This window comes from Protopterus annectens, chromosome 4.part1 (assembly GCF_019279795.1).
Source record: "Protopterus annectens isolate FY-2018-M chromosome 4.part1, PAN1.0, whole genome shotgun sequence".
In the NCBI taxonomy this organism is placed as follows: Eukaryota; Metazoa; Chordata; order Ceratodontiformes; family Protopteridae; genus Protopterus; species Protopterus annectens.
Genome location: NC_056734.1, coordinates 808727351 through 808745714, shown reverse-complemented (window position 1 = coordinate 808745714; position 18364 = coordinate 808727351). Strand labels below are relative to the sequence as shown.

At 42.7% G+C, this 18364-nt stretch overlaps 1 protein-coding gene across 3 annotated transcripts in view; it reads left to right on the top strand.

The window, feature by feature from the left end:
- The window catches only part of WDR33 (WD repeat domain 33), a gene marked incomplete at its 5' end in the record, with an annotated part of 1521229 nt that overhangs the window by 787062 nt on the left and 715803 nt on the right, over window positions 1-18364 (top strand). For all 3 annotated transcript variants that reach the window (XM_044070565.1, XM_044070566.1, XM_044070564.1), the window contains 1 exon segment: window positions 15396-15474. In XM_044070565.1, coding sequence (XP_043926500.1) covers window positions 15396-15474 — 79 coding nt within the window.

Below are 18364 nucleotides of genomic sequence, written 5' to 3'. Positions count from 1 at the left end.
CAGCTGCTTTGTGCATATTTTCTGTACCCCTACTTGCAGTCATCCCTATTGGCAAAATCTCCCTAATTCTTGTGTAGGCTTAGTTCTTAGAATACTTTTTGATACTTTATAAATATAACCTGTATGGTGTGTTTTTCCTTACAGGTATGCATCCAAAATCCCACTCCCTCTTTGAACGTCATCCTTCTCCATTTTGAATTACAATCTTCTGTTTGTTTTATCCATATGAGCTTTAACTGTATAACTCTAAAATATCCTTTCGAATCAGGTAATCCTAAGCCACATTGTTCTATTTTAAGAATCAACCTATCCAACGTAACTTTTGCCCTCTTCCCCTCCCAGATAAATTTGTTCAACTCTTTATTATAGACCACAGCTTCTCTTCTGGTTGATAAAAATATCCCTGACCCATACCATAGGATCATAGGAAGTTACTAGGCTAATGGCCAGAGGGCTCTTACAAGCCTAACAAAATTTTACCCGTGTTACCATGATCAGCACCTGTTGCCCCTGTCCAAGAGGGACACTGGGAACCCCCCCGGGGTGAATTGATGGTTAACCCATCCAGTCGTCCAGATTGTGTTTGAAGAGGGCCAATGAGGTACTCTGAGTAGTGGGAGTCTATTCCAAAGGTGTGCAACCTCTGGGAGACAAATCTGTCCCTCCAGCAGGTTCTGTTGATGTCACATACCGGGTTTAGGTCTTTAGAGCGAGTAACCTGTGGGCCATTTGATTTGCGGATGTGCAGTATTTCTAGTAAAGTGGGGTCAGGGATCACCTCTGAGTAGTCTGTATGAAACAGAATAAAGTGACTGATTTCAGCTGATTCACATAAGATAGCTGCTGAAGACCTTTAATTTTCTTTGTGAGGAACCTTTGTAGTCTCTCCAATTGATGCAGGTGCTTTGAAATGTACATGCCAAAAGGGGCATTGTACTCAATTATTATCCTAATGAGTGAAGACTGCTAACTTCACTTTTTCTCGAGGCAATGCCCTTACTTATGAGGTGAGCTATATAGAATGCCCTTCTTACCACTCTGGAGACACGGTGATCAAATGCAAGGCTGCTGTCAACCTGAGTGCCCAGATCTCTCGCCACTGAGTGCATACAGGCTCTTGCCATCGATGTGGTAATTTGCAGTAACATTGCTCTTGCCAGAAGGAATGATGCATTTTTTTTTTTGCACGGAGTTTGAGCCTATAACTTTGGCACCAATCATTTGTTTAAGACGTACTTAAAGGATGTTGACTTCATTTGGAGATTTTATGACCACACCCAGTTTGCAGTCCTTTATAAAATTAAAAGAACTAAAACATTTTCACTGCTTGTACCTTACAATCCTTATAATCAGGAGATTCCAGTATTTCAGATTTTGTATTATAGTCTCTTCCCGCATATTTACCAGAAAGGCTCATCCAGACTCTGCTACACTTTGCTGTGAAGGAAAGGTTAGTATGCTTTTATTTTTTGTATTTTTATTTATTTTATTTTACATTTGTTGACCGGGCTAGTCTAGCTGGACATATATCCGTTTACAGTAGAGGCTCGGGGAGAAAAGCTCCAGTACAGTTAAAATTACAGTAATGAATAAGAATAAAGCAAAAAAAATTATAACAATAAAAAGATTTTTTCTACATAGATTTCTAAATTGTACAAGAGAGGCAAAGCAATAACATTTGAGAAACTCATCAGTCTTCTACTACAAGAGAGGATAACAAAAACATTTAAAACGTACAAGTCTTGTTCTACAAGTAACATAATAAGAAGTAAATACTAAGGATAAAATAATGTAAGGCATAACTTAAGATTAAATCTCATCTCCAGAAGGCATCAGGTAGGGGCTTAGAGAGGGACAAAATTTAGTTGTATTGAGAATATGTTTCAGTCGGGATTGGTACAGGGACATAGCCAATGTGAAATAAGATGTTCTTTGATATGTTTTTTGAATAGAGAGGTAGACTCAAGACTAGTTATATTATGAGGGAGTTGATTCCATTGTTTACCTATGGAATTAGAAAATAATGCATCCCCAGCTTTATTATTTGATTTAGTTATGGATACTAGGAACTTATTTGCAGAACGAAGTGTGGTTAGGATCTTATATGGAGAAATGAGGTATGCAAGGCTGGGAGTATTTTCGGGGAAATGAAGAGTTTTGTGAATGATGAGTAATTGTTGGTACAATAGGTGGTTCTTTAGTTCTAGCCAGTTTAGTTGTTTAAGGTTGTAACAATGGTGAGTTCTGAAGGGTGTGGCATTAATGAATCTAGTTATACTGTTATAACAGGTAGAGAGTTTGTTGATGTTATTTTTAGAAAGTGTGGTAAATATAGCTGAAGCATAAAAAAGGGTGGAAAGCAGGTGGGTCTGTGCAATAGTTTTTCTGGCTGCTGGGTTAAGGAAGGGTTTAATTCTATAGAGTGTCCCAATTTTTTTATTAACAGCTTTAATAGAAGTGTTAATTTGTTCCTCAAAGTTCAGATGGTTATCAATGGTTACACCTAATAGTCGAGTGGTATTATCAGGGTTAATACAGGTGGCATTATTAGAGGAGATAGTGAAGAAAGGTGTAGGAGATTTATTTGTAGGAGTAAAGAGAAGTAGCTTTGTTTTTTTGGGGTTGAGGAGGCAGTGCTGCATAAACCATATTTCAACATTATGCAAGGTTGTTTGGGTGATGGACTGGAGAGAGGGAACATCTGTAGCTGAGCAGATCAGTGTTGAGTCATCTGCATATTGGATGCAGGTCGCTTGTGGCACATTCAAATAAATAAATTTTGTATTACTTTATTGCCTTTCTATATTTTGAATACTGTGGTTTGTTTTCTTTACCTTGTGTTTTACTTGCATTCTGCTTTAACTGCATATTAAAACTTCAAAAGAGAACACAGCTCTCTCTCTTCTGAGTCAGGCAGAATTTTTTCCCGGCCTCCCACCCAGTTACAGTTGTATTGTTAAATACCACTGTATTTCTAGTTGCCTGCCTCTTAAGTTAATCTGACCATATATCTCATTTCTTCTCTACTTTTACTGGCTTGTGAGAGTAATCACAAAATCATCATTTTTGAAATCCCTCCCCTTCATCTATTTAAATTTATTGGCCATCCTACTGTATTCCATAGTACCAGAATACAAAAGTGACCACCCCTTTCAATCCATCTTGCTGTTTTAAAAATAGTAACTCTCCACTAAACCTTAACTTTTTAAACAGGTAAAACTTAAGTTACCTACTTTCACATCTAACTTCTCTAGTGCACATTGCAATGTGCATTTTTTTTTCATCTTACCTTTAAGCATCCCTGTGACTAGCACTTTCTCTAATACCTGCTGGAAAGCACTAGGAAGCCTTAAACTGATACAAGCACTCAGCTCTCCTTGTTAATAAGAAGAAATTAATAGTAGGCACTAAACAGCCTATAACTGCAAAGTACCTTGCTAAAGGTAAGGGAAAACCGCTCCTGTACTTTACAAAAAAAAAAGGCACCAAACCAGGCATGTCCATGGGTCAGTTTCCAGAGATTTCTCCTGTCCACCTGGTGAATCTGGGCATACTGGGGCAATGCAGCAATTGCCACATGTACACATACAGCCCTCTCCTTCTACCATCCAACACTACAACCTGTTAGAGATGCACTTACATAGCCAAAATGGAAGCAAAGCTATCTTCACCCAAGATTGTGCTAGACAGTCAAGAGAAGAAGGTTAACACCCGCACTACACCTCAAGCGACACACAGCCCTTCTAAACCCACACCACCAACACCCACATATAGCAACACTAAATCCACACATGCAGAGGCCCTTAACTGTAACCTGCCCAAGCAACAAGGACCTCTGAAGCTGAAACACAAACAAACACCAATCACAAACAGTGTCACATAGTTCACAACACCAGTGTGCCACCCAGCAACAGCCCCTAAGGCAAGACAATGTACCTAACACTTTAGTCATAGGTGACTCTATAGTCCGGCACACTGATGTCCCACTCACCAGGTTGAACAAGGAGAAAATTACAGTCAGCTGTCTGTCGGGTGCCAGGATCCGCCACATAACGCATGCACTCAAGTCACTCCACAAGTACAAATATGACTGTCATTGTCCATGTTGGAGTGAATGACTTGAGACGTACCTCCCTGGACTACATGAAAAGAGACATGGAAGAGCTCTCGGATCATGTGACCCAGGCAGGTATGACCCTAGCCCTGAGTAGCATCCTGCCTTCCCCCAGAATGATACCACAATATAAGGACTAAATGATTGACTTCAACAATTGGCTAAGCTTCTGGTGTCATTCAGAGGGGATCCAGTATCTGTCTGCTTGGATCAACAGACCACGATGCTTTGCCAGAGATGGTCTGCACCTGTCGCCCCTGGGATTCAGGTTACTGGCTAAGGCTCTTGCCACCCCTATAGTGCCTTTTTTAGGCAAAGTTCAAAGGACAAAACCACCACCGTAACAGGTACAAGCATGCAAAATCTGAAGGTAATGCTACTCAATGCTAAAAGTCTAAACCTCAAAATGCACTGTCTCGAGGCACTTCTAAAAATGGAGAACATAGATATCTTTGCAGTAACTGAGACCTGGTTCAAGGCTCCAGAGAGCACCCCTGCAATACCAGGCTACAACTCTTACCACACTTTTCGGCCACCAAACCAGGACCGAAACACTAAAGGTGGAGGAGTGTCTATTCACCAAGGATATTCACACCACCAGGCTAGTTGCCCAACACAATGCGTCTGAAATTCTCCAGGTGCAACTAACACTAGGTAAGACTGCAATCCAAATTGTAGCTTGCTACAGATCCCCCACAATACCCCAAGATTCTCACTACACCTTTCTAAACATACTGGAAAATATTAAGATAGAACCAAATACCCTAATACTGGGTGATTTTAACTACCCTACCATTAACTGGGAAAACTACTCATGTGCCAACACCTTTGCCCAACGGTTCTTGGAATTCATAAATTCTAACGCCCTGGATCAACTAATCCATAGTCCCACCAGGGGCTCCAATATCCTAGACCTGGTCATTACCAACATGGGAAATCGATGCTCCACACCTATGGTCACACCCCCATTAGTCAGCTCTGACCATAAGCTAATCACCCTTAGCATCCACATCCCACCCCCACCCCTCAGTAAGGAAACCTCCATAAAAACTTCTCCAAAGCCAACTTAATGCTACTCAAGTCAGAAGTGAGAAACTTCATGACACCCATGCAGATGGGAACTGAAAGTTCAACTGCTGAATCCTACACTAAGGCACTTTACGAGCACATCCACTCATGCATGAATCATGCCATCCCAAATAGAACCAAGATGCTTTCATCCAAAAAAAGGAAGCCAATCTGGTGGTCCCCTGCCATAAACAAACTTTACAACAAAAGGAAGAAACTGTTGCAGAAGAGGAAAATCCCAGGATGCAAAAAACTCCCTTACCAGCTTCAGTAAGAAACTGAGATCCCTCATAAAATCCTCTAAAGCTAGTTACGAAAATAAAATTGCCAAAGATTCCAAAGATAACTAAAAGGCCTTCTATAACTATGTCAAGGATCTAAATGGCAATGCTCAGATCTGCTCTGAGCTAAAACAGAATGGCATTAATTGTACTGATCCCAAGGATATTGACAATATCCTGGCAGATCGATTCAGTGCCAACTTCACCCCCCTCTCACCCCCTAAATGGCCCATCTCAATACCGGAATATTGCCAAATTCCGGTAATGGCCACACAGGTAAAAAACGCGCACTCCAAAGCTATGAATACAACATCCATGGGACCAGATGACATCCCGGGCTGTGTACTACATGAACTACAATATGAGCTGGCACCTCACCTGTGTCATGTTTAATCATAGCCTCACCTCAGGTTTCGTGCCCACTGAGTGGCGCAGAGCTACAGTTATCCCACTCCACAAGGGGGGATCCACCTTGGATCCCGGAAACTACTGTCCCATCAGTCTGACAAGCCTTATCTGCAAGGCCATGGAGCGTATTATCATGGAACTTATAAACAAAGACATTGGCAACCTTCAAACACTGGACCCCACCCAGTTTGGGTTCATGAAGGGCCGCTCTTGTCTCCTGAACATGATTGACTTCTTCGAATCCGTCTCCAGAGCCATGGACAAGGGTAAGGTGGTCCACACAGCCAATCTAGACCTTGCCAAGGCCTTTGACACCACCCTCCACTCTGGAATCATAGATAAACTTACTAAGCTGGACATTAATACCTACGTCACCCAATGGGTTTCTAACTGGCTTACTGATAGAACCCACACTGTAAAAGTAGCCGACTCCAAATTCAGCTCCAGACAAGTGGAGTACCTCAGGGTTCAGTCCTGGGACTGCTCTTGTTTGGCATCTACTTCTCTGAAGTACAGGCCAACACTAAGGGACTCTGGTTAACAATGTTCGCAGATGACTGCAAACTGGGAGCCATTATTGAATCCCGAATGATGTAGATACTCTAGAAAAGGGCCTTACAGAAACAGATGCTTGGTGCCAGAACCATGGGCTCAAGCTCAATGCCAAGAAATGTATAGTTATCCCCTTTGGGAAAAAACATGTATCCGTGAATTACCATATAGGTGGCAGTACACTAAACACTGAAAGTGTGATAATTGACTTAGGGACACGGGTGGACAGTGGTCTCACCTTCGATAACCACATCACCACAACAGTCAGGAAATCCTTCTGTGTGGCACACCTCATCACTAAAGGCTTTTCATCCAGAAAAAAGGAGGTCATTGTCCCACTGTACTCATCCCTCATTAGACCCATTATAGAATACAACGCCCCGTTTGGTATGTACCTCTCAAGACATCTGCAACAACTGGAAAGGCTGCAGAAATACCTCACTAAAAGAATCACAGGCCTAAAGCAGATGCCCTATGCTGACCGCCTTAAAAAACTCCAGCTATACTCTGTCGCATATCGTCTACTCAGAGGCGATCTCTGCTTAACATACAAGGCCATGTCAAACCCAGAGCTGTTGGACAAGCTACACTTAAAGAAATCCCAATCCCTCAGAGCCACACGCTCTAGGGATCTAAACCTTGTCATCACAATAAACAAAACAAGCTAGAGGGATAGGTTCCTGACCCAGAGACTCCCCAGACGCTGGAATAGATTGCCCATACATGTCAAGGAGAGTGCCTCTTTGGCCCTCTTCAAAAGGAACCTTGATGATTGGATGGGAGAAAGGAAATTCACCCCGGGGGTCACGTCAGTCGCCCTGCTAGATAGGGGTCCAGGGAAGTAAATAGTGTGGGAAGAAATAGCCAGAGAATTGTTATGGCTAGGCTTGTATAGGCCCTAGAGCTGATAGCCTAGTACCAACCTATGAACCTGTATTCTTACTTGCCCTAACAGAAGCCCATTTGACTGTGTACTCCTATACTTTTCATGTCCCCTTAGAAATTGAAGAGGATAAATTCAGATTGGATGCCCTGTTCTCTCATTCATTCCTCTACTGATGGGTTCAGATCCAAGACCTCCAGTCTAACTCTGCTGCTTCTACTAGATCATTGAATCCAAAACTGTTGAGTTCCTCCCTTTACCCATAATGCCCTGCAAACTTAACATACCTCGTTTGCTGCCATTCATCTTCAGACACAGATCTTGTTGCTCTCGAGCTTTGGCAACATATTTAGCCTTTTTTCAAGAGTTATTGATTTAGAATTCTCCGTTATATTTCCCTTATTCTCCTACCTGCAGGACACTGTCTAGCTACCATTTTCTTGGTACCTCTTTAAAGTGCCATCATTGGTACTCTTCCCCTTTTAAGGCTACTCTTTAGAGTACTCTCTACCATTGTTGGTAGTTTTTATCTCTCTATTTCTCTTACTACTTTGTTCTGTTAAAAAAAAAAATGTCCCTGTCCTTAGTGTCTTTAGATAGTTGTCTTTCTTGGATAACAGTGGCTGACAAGCCGACTAGATTTAAAAAGTGCTTTACCTATGGGCATGAGCTTTCCAAATTGGATGCATACAGGGAATGCGTTTATTGCTTTTGACCCTCGCACTTAGATGTGGATTGTTCATTCTGCCCTGAATTTAACTCCAGAGCTATTACTGACCATAGAAATAAATTACTGTTGAGAGAGACCCTCTTCCTCTTCTGCTTCAGTAGTTTGAGCTCAAACTCCTACCAGAAAACCTGACAGGGAAGCCAGATTTGGTGATCAAGGAAAAAGAGATGCATAAGAGGCCCCTGGACCACTGCTCCTCTTCAGTACCTTCATCGGAGCCGCCTCCTAAAATGCACAAAAAGTCGGATCTGATTACTTCAAAATCTAGGTCTCCTTGGATTGGAACTCCTCCACTCCTACCAGATCCAGTTACTTCACATCTCCCTCACCTTTCTTGGCAAGATCTCCCAATAGGTATTCCAGACCTCCATCCTTCACATCATCTCAAATCTTTCAGAAACTCATCAGAAGCTAATGTGAATAGGATGATGAGGAAATTTCTTAGTGAGCATATTCAGATGAGGGTACTCCCAGCTCCGACTACCACCACATCCGTGAATTATCCTTTGTTCACTTCCCCCTTGGTATCTCCTTCTCCAGTGCAACCCATAGTTTCAAAGCCCCTGGATTCGAGAATTCTGAGGGTGTCCTCATCAGATCTGAAGATGGTTTGTTGTTCTACTCCGATGACTTCCCTGAGTCTTCCAGCACCCGAGCCTTTTGGATCTGAAGCTTTGACATTGGGTCCTGGGGATTAGGGTTAACTCCAGAGCTGCCAGAGTTTCTTCCACTTGGGGCTTTTGACATCTCTGGTCAAATTCCCTTCTCGGGTGGAGTACGTGGGGGGGGGGTTGCAGGGGATGATTCAAGAACTACCATCTCCTTTGCCGTCCATTTGTTTCCCATAGGCATTCTGCATTTGAGGTTGTGGAGAGGGCTTTCTCATTTTCTATAGAAAAGACATCCCTGTTCCCCTCAGATCAGATTTCTTTGCCTTCTCTGGTTCTTTGCATTGAACCTTGTGCATCCATTCCAGTGGGACTGCCAGTGTGGTCTAGTCTTCAGTCGGTCCCTCAGGACATCTTCATCTCTTTTGATACTTCCCCAGAACACCCCACTGAGGAAGTTCCTCTGAAAACAACATGCAAGAGGAGACCCTTAGATTCCCCTCAGGAATCTCTCACAGAGGACACCCATTTTGATGAAGGGGTGGGGTCCCCCAGATCTCCACCTGAAGACATCTCCTTTGGCGACATCCTAGAGCTCCTGGAACAAAAAGGGGGTTGATCCTGTGATACCCCTTCCCAGGAGGAATCAGTGGTACTGGAAACGTTTGGGTCTGGCCATTGTACTACTTGGGTCACTCCCCCAGCTGACAAACTCATTGATCATGTTTCTAACCAGGTGTGGAAATCTCTTTCTGGTTCCATGTCTGCTGAGGATCTAAATAGAACTTCACAAGTGGCCACCCTCTATTCTATTTCAAATGCATCCATGAGGTTGATATATGCAGTAAAAGGTACCTCACAGGTGGCAAGTTTAGGATTAGCCATTAGAAGTGCCTGGATGTGATTTTTGTGGAGTCCTTTAAGTCTTCGTTCATCAATGCATCTTTTGAAGGAGTGTCCTTGTTTGGCCCCAAGGTAAAAGACGCACTCTCCAGATTTGAGCATGAGGGGAAAGACCCTGGCTGCTGTGACTGGACATTTTTTGACCCCTTCAAAGACCTTTCTAAAGGAATCAATGAGGAGGTAGAAAAATGTGGTTTTGTAAATCCCAGGGTCTTTTTCATGACTAATGTGGAAAAGGTTCCCCCAGAGGCAGAGAGGGGAGAACTTGAATGGAAGATGTTACCCTCGTGGCAGAGGTGGCCCGCAGAACCAGGTATTCCTTCTCAGATGATCCATAACAGTGTTCCTGAAGGCAGGCCCTACTGTTTCCCCTGTGGAGGCAGTCTGGGGACATTTCTCTCTGCACCAGAAAGCCTGGCTGTTTATAATGAAATATTCCTGAGTGTAGAGAATCATATCCAGAGGTTATACTATACCACTTTCCCAAACCCCACCAACCAATGTAAAAAAATCCCCAGTGTTCCATCCAATCAGAAGGAAGCAGATGCTCTATAAATAAAAAAAAAAGTCATCTAGGAGGTCCCCCAGACTAGAGAGGCTCTGGAACCTACTCAAGATTATTCTTGGTGCCAAAAAAGTCAGGGGACTTAAGACCATTTCTAGATCTCTGCAAATTATATCAGTTCGTACAATATTCAAGGTTCGGTCACTGTTCATTCCATTTTGCCACTACTGCAAAAGGATGATTGGATGTGCTTGATAGATCTTCAAGATGCATGCTATCACATCAAACTAAACAGGCGCGCCAGAAGATATTTGCACTTCCAACTGGAAGCCTATCACTACCAGTTCAGGGCACTGCCCTTTGGTCTCACCACAGCCCCCAAGGTGTTCACCAAATGCATGATGGTGGTTGCAGCTCACTTGAGACTGTTGGGATTCCAAGTGTTTCCATACCTAGACGGCTGGCTCCTAACATGCCCAACCAGGCATCAACTCCTACAGGCAATGAACTACAGTTATACATCCCATCTAGGCATCGTGGTCAATTACAACAAATCACAACTCATGCCTACCCAGTCTGGAGTTGTAGTTGCTTGTCTAGACACCGCCTCTACTCAAATCCAGATAGTAAGATTCCAGATAAGGAAAGCAGTACAAAATTCTTCTCTTCCAGCACAATTAGTTTACAAACCCTGGGATCTGTGACAGCAGCTCTGGCCCTCATTCTTATGGCTAGGTTTCCCATGCAAATACTTCAGTGGTTGCTGTCGACTCAATGGTCCATTCTTCAGCTGCTCCAGTCAACATCACACAGGCATGCAAATGGTACCTTCTTTGGTGGATTGATTCAAACAAACTCTTGGAAGGTCATCCATTCTTTGTTCCCCTGGCCACGGACACTTCCCAGTTGGGATTGGGAGGGCACTACTTGGGAAAGACAGCCCAAGGTACATGGTTCCCAAAAGAGGCCAAGGTACATATCAGTTTTCTGGAAATGAGAGCAGTTCTAACATTGCAGGCCTTTCAAGACATTTTTCCATCTGGAACGGTTTCCATTCATATGTCAGTAGTCTGGTACATCAACAAACTAGGAGGAACCAGATCTTATACACTTTGTCGAGAAGCAGTGACAGTGTGGCAAAGGGCAATCTCCTCTGATTGCTTTATGATAGGAACACACGTTCCGAGGAAGTCCATTGTGATTGCATATAAACTAAGCAGGTCCATTCTGATGCCTCACTAGTGGTTTCTCCATATCAAAGTGGCGAAGAGGATTTTCCATCAGCGGGGTCAGCCATGCTGCGATCTTTTGCATGTCCCCTTAACAAGTGCAGCATATTCTTTGCCCTGATCTTTCCAACCGGAGAGTCACTGACAGATGCTGTAGTCCACAACTGCCCCTCACTCCTTTATGCTTGCCTACTGTTACCTCTCATTCCCAAATTTCTACAGAAAGCATTCCAGTTAGAGCACAGTTATCCTAGGTTGTACCCTTCTTGCTTCATCAGATTTGGTTCCCCTTCCTCTGGCCTCGCCTTCTGCATCCTTCCTGGAAACTGGATCCCACTCCAAACCTCCTGTCTTACCTGACAGGTGTCTCTCATCTGAACTTAACAGGCCTGAAACTGACTACATGGTTTCTCCAATTCCATTGATTACTAGACAGCCCAGGCTCTCCTTCTTGGTCCATCATGTCTTATCTCAAAAAGCTTCTACTAGAAGTTTTTACAAAAGTAAATGGAAGAGATTTGTTTTCTGGGCCCTTAGCAAGGATTTGGATCCTTTTTTTTTAGCACCTGTGCCATCTATCCTTGAATTTATAGCTTCAATTTTCAATGACGGGGCTAGTTTTTCAACTATTGAAGCTAAACTGGCTGCAATTTCTGATTTCCACATCGGTGAAAATAACTCTACTTTAGCTTCTTTTTAACTATGTAAAGCCTTTTTCTCGAATGACCTTTATTACTTAGACCTCCATTAAAGGATCCTACTCCTACTTGGGATTTAACTGTTATGCTTCAAGCCTTAACCCAGACTCCCTTTGTACATTTAGCCAAGGCAGATCTTAAGTTTTTGTCTTGGAAAACCATTTTTCTAGTCGCCATCACATCAGCTAGATGAGTATCTGAACTCCATGCCCTATCTTCTAAACTTCCTTACCTGTTTTTTCACAAAGACAGGGTGCCTTTGTGAACCAACCCATGTTTCTTGCCTAAGGTAGTTTGAGTCCACCGTAAACCAGGTCATTAATCTACCAGTTTTCTTTCTGTAGTTTTCAAATTGGAGAGAGTACATTGTCCATCTTTTGGATATGCATAGACAACTTTGCTTTTATCTTTATAGAGCCAAATACGTCAGGAAAACAGACCAATTGTTTGTTTTCTTTTCTCCTAACAAAATGAGCAAACCAGTTTCCAAAGTTACATTTTCCAAATGATCATCTGAAAGTGTTTCCTTTGTCTATGGTAAAAAAGGTTTACCCTTACATCCACGAGGTACATGGCAGTCTCTTCAGCCTTTTGGTCAAGGGCTTCCTTAGATAACATTTGTGCCCTACAACTTGTACTAAGCTTGCACTTTTGTTGTTCGTTACGAGTTAGATTTGATTTCCTGGAACAAAGTGGCCTTTGACTCTACAGTACTCCAGTATATCCTTCCATGAGGCAACCCAAGGTTCCAGTAGCTGGGAATTCTGTCCCATCAATTGAGGAATGAATGAAAAGGACAAAATCAGATAAAAGTTATGTACTCGCCATAATGTTCCATCTGTGTTGTCCTTTTTCATTCTTCCTCAACTTCCCATCCACCTGCCCCCATCCTTTGCTTCTAGAAAGGTCTAAGAGTTGTACAGGAACCTCTGTTCCTTGTTTCAGCTCCAGCTTCCTTCATTCTTTCTGCCTTGAATTTATGTAATAGGTTGTCCCTTTATGTATAGGGGCAGCAGACTCAATCTGAGGAATCGTGGGTTGGCGGGGCATTATGGGTTAAGGGAGAAGCTTGAGAGTTTTGGATCCCATGATCTGGTAGAAGCACCTGAGTTGGATCAGAGTCTTGGATTCAAACCCATCAGTTGAAGAGTGAAATTGGACAACACAGATGGAAAGTTGCTTAGTATCTGACTTCAGTCCATATATGTTGCAACTTAATTTTAATTGTGGAACCTCACAAGAAGGCATACATTCAAAATTCTGTGTCTCCCTTCTCAACCGTCTATATTTACTAGTATATGGGTGCTAGAGATTGTCAGCTACATACATGATTTCTGTCATACATTTAATGTCTGGCAATTTTTGAACAAAAGGCAAGCACACTGTGAACCTATTACAGTGGACTCAAAACAGTTATATATGGAATTCCTTAATATGGTGAAATACAAAACACTGTTCATGAAGCAGCAAGAGACTGATGATTTGTTTGGGTTGCTTCCTGGAGAATATTTTTTTAAAATGCCAGTGATTTTGAGGTACCTTTTCATTTTGATTTGCTTTAGTATGCAATAATTGTTCAACAGAGGAATGCTTGTAGCATTTGTTTGGTATGTTTGGCCCCGGTGAGTATGGTTTCCCATATTTGAAAGCTGAATCCACGGGAGTGTTTTGACAGCTGATTGGGTACCCCAAAAACAGCTATTGAATTAGTGTAAACATAAAGTTGGAATGATGGATTGTATTATCTGTGGTTATTTTGAGGTACAGTTGAGTGTGTGATCAGATGTAACAAATGAAGTGACAGTTTAAGGCAGTGTATGTCTTCCAGTGAATTTGAAAAGAAAGATGAGTGAAGTGCTAGTAATTTTTTTTTTCCTTTTTATCTTTTTCTTTTCTTCCACTGCTGTTGTACGGCACTACAATAAGCAGTATTAAGTTATTGACAACTGGATATGTTATGGCCATATAATGGCATATACTAAAGTTAGTGTACAGCCGCCAAGTTGTAGTGAAGTATATTGTCTAAGGCTATATATAGTCAGGGGGTCTAAAAAGAATTTGATATTTCTTCCAAAGCTATGATAATTTGTGACAGCCATTTTTTTTTTAATCAGTTTACTGGGAATTAAGGGAGTTGACCCTAGGCATACATGCGGGAAGAGTGGATCCAATACTGGAAGGATTGATTAAAATTTAACTATTTATTTCCAGTTTGATTACCGGGGAAGTCCATTGGGCCCAAAGAGCCCATTTTCAGTGGAGGCCCTTGGAGAAAATTTCCATGAAACAGATTACAGTAAAGATAGTCCAATAAAAGTACAAGTACAAATACATATCAAATACTAGGATCACAGTAGGAAAGAAATGTATTTAGATTATGATGTGGACATGGTAGCAACAAAGTTTGTTGGGTATGAAGGATTCAAAGTTGGTCAAGACTGATTAATGGAACAGTTAGGACGAATTGGTAGAGTACTGGGATAGGTATACGTTTTCATTGTATAGCGGTTGTACATATGCTTTATCATTACTAGTATAAACCTAAAAGGAGTGAGTGCATTAAACATTCACAAACTGGCATTTGTAGTTGATTTTATAGTTGAGTGACAAGTTATATTTTGAAAATAAGGGCAGTAGCAGGAGAGGTGTTGTGACTGTCTAGCATTTGTCATCACTGGGTAACAGTACAGGGAAAATTGTGTCCAAGGCAGACAGTGCTGGTTTGTGATAGGTATTACAGCACATAATTGACAATTGATTCTCCTTAGTATATATTGTTTGCTGCAGTTGCTTATGTTATCGTAGCTTAGCTTAGGAATGAAATGTTTGTAAGGGTGGTACTTGCAAAAAAAAAAAAAAATTAATCTCCGTGGTATCCCCAAAGTCTCTAAACAACCCACTAAAGTGTAGTGGGTCCAAAAACAAAACAGTGTAAGAAACTTCACCGTGTGGAAGATTTTCAGTCCATATATTTCTAGTTAATCACTATATTAATCAGATCAGACAATAGTAGTAGAAGTAGCAAACTTAAACTCGTCAAGTCAAAACAAACCAAAACAAAAAACTAATAGAAAATATTTAATTGTACAGCATTACTAAGTATTCGAATGTAATCCAAGCATGGCAGGCAGTCTGTTTCCAGTCGAAAATCCTTTATTAAGTACACAGACAAGCGATCCAAGTAAAACAAAAATAGAGTAATAATTTCCTCACAAGCTTTCTAAATATATATATACTTTTTGTCAGGCATGGTTTATTGTGCTGTAAAACAAAGTGTTATTGGTACACATGTTAAATTCACATCCCTTCCCCCATCAGTGTGACATCCGAGCTGGTCTTGCCCTGCTTCTAGTAGCTGTCATAATAATATATAACCCTTATGTACGTCATACTGACCATTTGTGTTTCTATTGCAGCTGTGGCCTGGCACCCAATACATGAAGGCATGTTTGCCAGTGGTGGTTCTGATGGTTCCTTACTATTTTGGCATGTGGGGTAAGTATTTGTTTTTTAATTATTTTATTTTAACTTTTGTTTACTGGGAAAGTCTGACTTGGAACAAAGCCAATTTTCAGTGGAGGCCCAGGGAGAAACTCTCCAGACGCATGTATTTGAAATGTGGGAGGAAACCGGAGCACCCGGAGGACACCCACACGAATGCAAGGAGGACATGCAGACTCCACACACAAGGCACTCCAGCCCAGAATTGAACTGAAGAACCTCTTGCTGTGAGGCGACAACGCTACCACTGCACCATCCAAGTATGACTCCGAAAAAGTGAAAAAGGTCTGTTGAAATAGTGTACATGTGTTAATATTGTAGTACACACACACTCGTGTGCTAAATCAAGAAGCCATGTTGTTTGCCTTTATGGTTTTGCTGTCCATGTGGGTGTGTTGTAAAGAGGGCTTATTATTTGCCTTCATTTTTTTAGCTAAACTTAGCATTCTGTAGTTATTCTATGTTATAAAGTGGGTCCATATTGTGCCTGTATTGGCTGTGTGCAGTGTGCTGCATTGTTACTCTTATGCCAGCATATATAGTGTATTCCTTTTTGAGACATTGCTTTATGTTGTATCTGACTAGTTATACTGCATATTATTTTTACAAGAATTGTGTATACTTTTGACTTCAGTCATTTCTAACAATTATTATTTTGATCACTACATTTTGCTTAATAAAACATAAAGAATATTCAATATTTGAAGATATTTTTTCTTTTTTATTATCTAGGGTTTTTAATTACTGCATTTTATTTATCCGCAATGTGACATTGAGGTTAAAACGACTGTAAGCTGCTACACCAAGACCTGACAGAACACCTCTGGGTTTGATTCCTATAGCCTCCATTTACCTTAATGTGTGACTCTGCAAGTCAGTTATTTGAAATTTGATTTTGGGTCATCCCACAAGAAAGAGATTTTTTCTGTAGTCTGTTTAATATAAAACTGAACTGTGGTGATTTTTTCATTGTGGGCTTTTCTTGTAAACTGAAGTCTGATGCAACTAATACTTAAATGCTGTTATCCACGTTAGGTTGAGACTATAAGTGGAAAATGCTGTTACCATTCTGTGGATTACAGCTTTCTGGGCCATGATGCAAGGCATTGCTTTTTACTGTCATACAGAACAGTGTGTCAAAAGCTATGCCTTGAATCTGTTTCTTGGTCCTTAATGCCTGCAACAGACTGGCCTAGAGTCAAACCTTTGTGATCAAAATTAGCATCTGAAGTTGTCGTCATTTGATCTTCAACCTGTGGGTTACCAGATTCGGCACAGATACAACTCGGCCGCATATCCAGCATCTGATCTGAGCTGAAAGCTCCTCTGCTACCTATAGGCCCCTGTCTCCTTCCTTCAGTTCTTGTTTGCCACTCTTCATGTCTGCATCCCTCCCTTTTCTGTGACTTGATACTTGTTACATGTGCATTTTCTGTGTGTGTGTGTGTGTGTGTGTGTGTGTGTGTGTGTGTGTGTGTGTGTGTGTGTGTGTGTGTGTGTGTGTGTGTGTGCGTGCGTGCTGGGCCATAGGTTGGGAAAATGTCAGATCCCCCAAACCAGGCTTCAGAAAATGTACAGTGTGTGGCCAAAAGCTCTCTAGCTGACAGCCACACTCTGTGTGTTTGTCTTGGGGCAGCCCACCTGCAGTCCAACTGTTCTATCTGTGCAGGGTTTAATCCCCAGGCACTGATGGATAGGAGGAACAAGCTTATCCTCTAAAGGCCTCCTCCCCTCCTCTTCATCCAGGAATCAGGACACCACTGCTCCGGCTCTTACCTCGGTTTCGGCCCTGGCCTCTGGGGCTCAAACTCCCACCAAGAGGTCCGGGGACAGAGACAAGTCAGCTAAATCAAGGGCTAGGCCCAAGAAGCGATCCCCAGATTGCTCAGCTTTGACCGGGCCTTCCATCCAAAGTTAGTTCGGCTCTGAGGCCGGAGTCTCCCTGGCCCCGTTCCCCTTGTTTTTCTCTGGAGCCAGAGGAACCCTAGACCCAGTCGCCAGCTCAGGTATCCCCTCACCGCCCCTCTAGGCTGGTGTCTGTGGCCTCCTCTTCCCGCTCCACCCGTAGTCTTACCAAAGTGGAAGTGGTTAGAATGATGTGGAAGTTCATCCGCACCCAGATATAGATGGGAGTCTTGCCTGCCCCCTCTCCCTCCAGAGCGGGAATCATACAGTCCATATTTGTTCCTATTACTCCTCCTCTGATCCAACACCTGGTTTTGGGGCCCTTGGATACAAGGACACTCTCCGTCAAGGGGCCGGCTCCAATGGTACCTTGTACCTCTATGCCGGCCATGGCCTTGAGCAGGTCAGATCGGACTAGCTGTAGTCCAGGTTCTTGGAGCCACGGATCAGAGGGGGTGGTGTCAATTTTGAGTTTGTCGGAGCAGAGCCTTCCCCTTAGTATGTCAGCACCTGGAGGTTCGGCTTTGACTCCCCCATCGGGTCAGAGGGTGACGGCTCCTTCTCTGGTCCTTTCTCAAGAGGTCCGTTCCCCTTCGGCGTTTGACATGGTGGAGAGAGTACTCTTGATTCCTTCGAGACCCTTGACAATCATCTTCAGATTCCACCCCAGATCCCTCTGTTTCTGGCGTAGATCGGGCCATTCTACCATCTTGGGGACAGCCTGCCGCATCTTTGCCCCAAGGGTGCTACCTCTTTGGGACAGAGAGACATTGGCGAGTCCTCCCCAGAGACCCCCACTGAGGAGGTCCCTCGCAGACATAAGTGCAAAAGAAGGCACTTGGACTCCCCACCAGAGTCCCTCACCAAAGACAACGATTTGGAGGAAAGGGGAAGCCCCCCCCCCATCACCATGTGAGGATGTCTCCTTCAAGGACATCATGGAACTCCTTCTCCAGCGTGGGGAGTGGTCTGCCCAAAA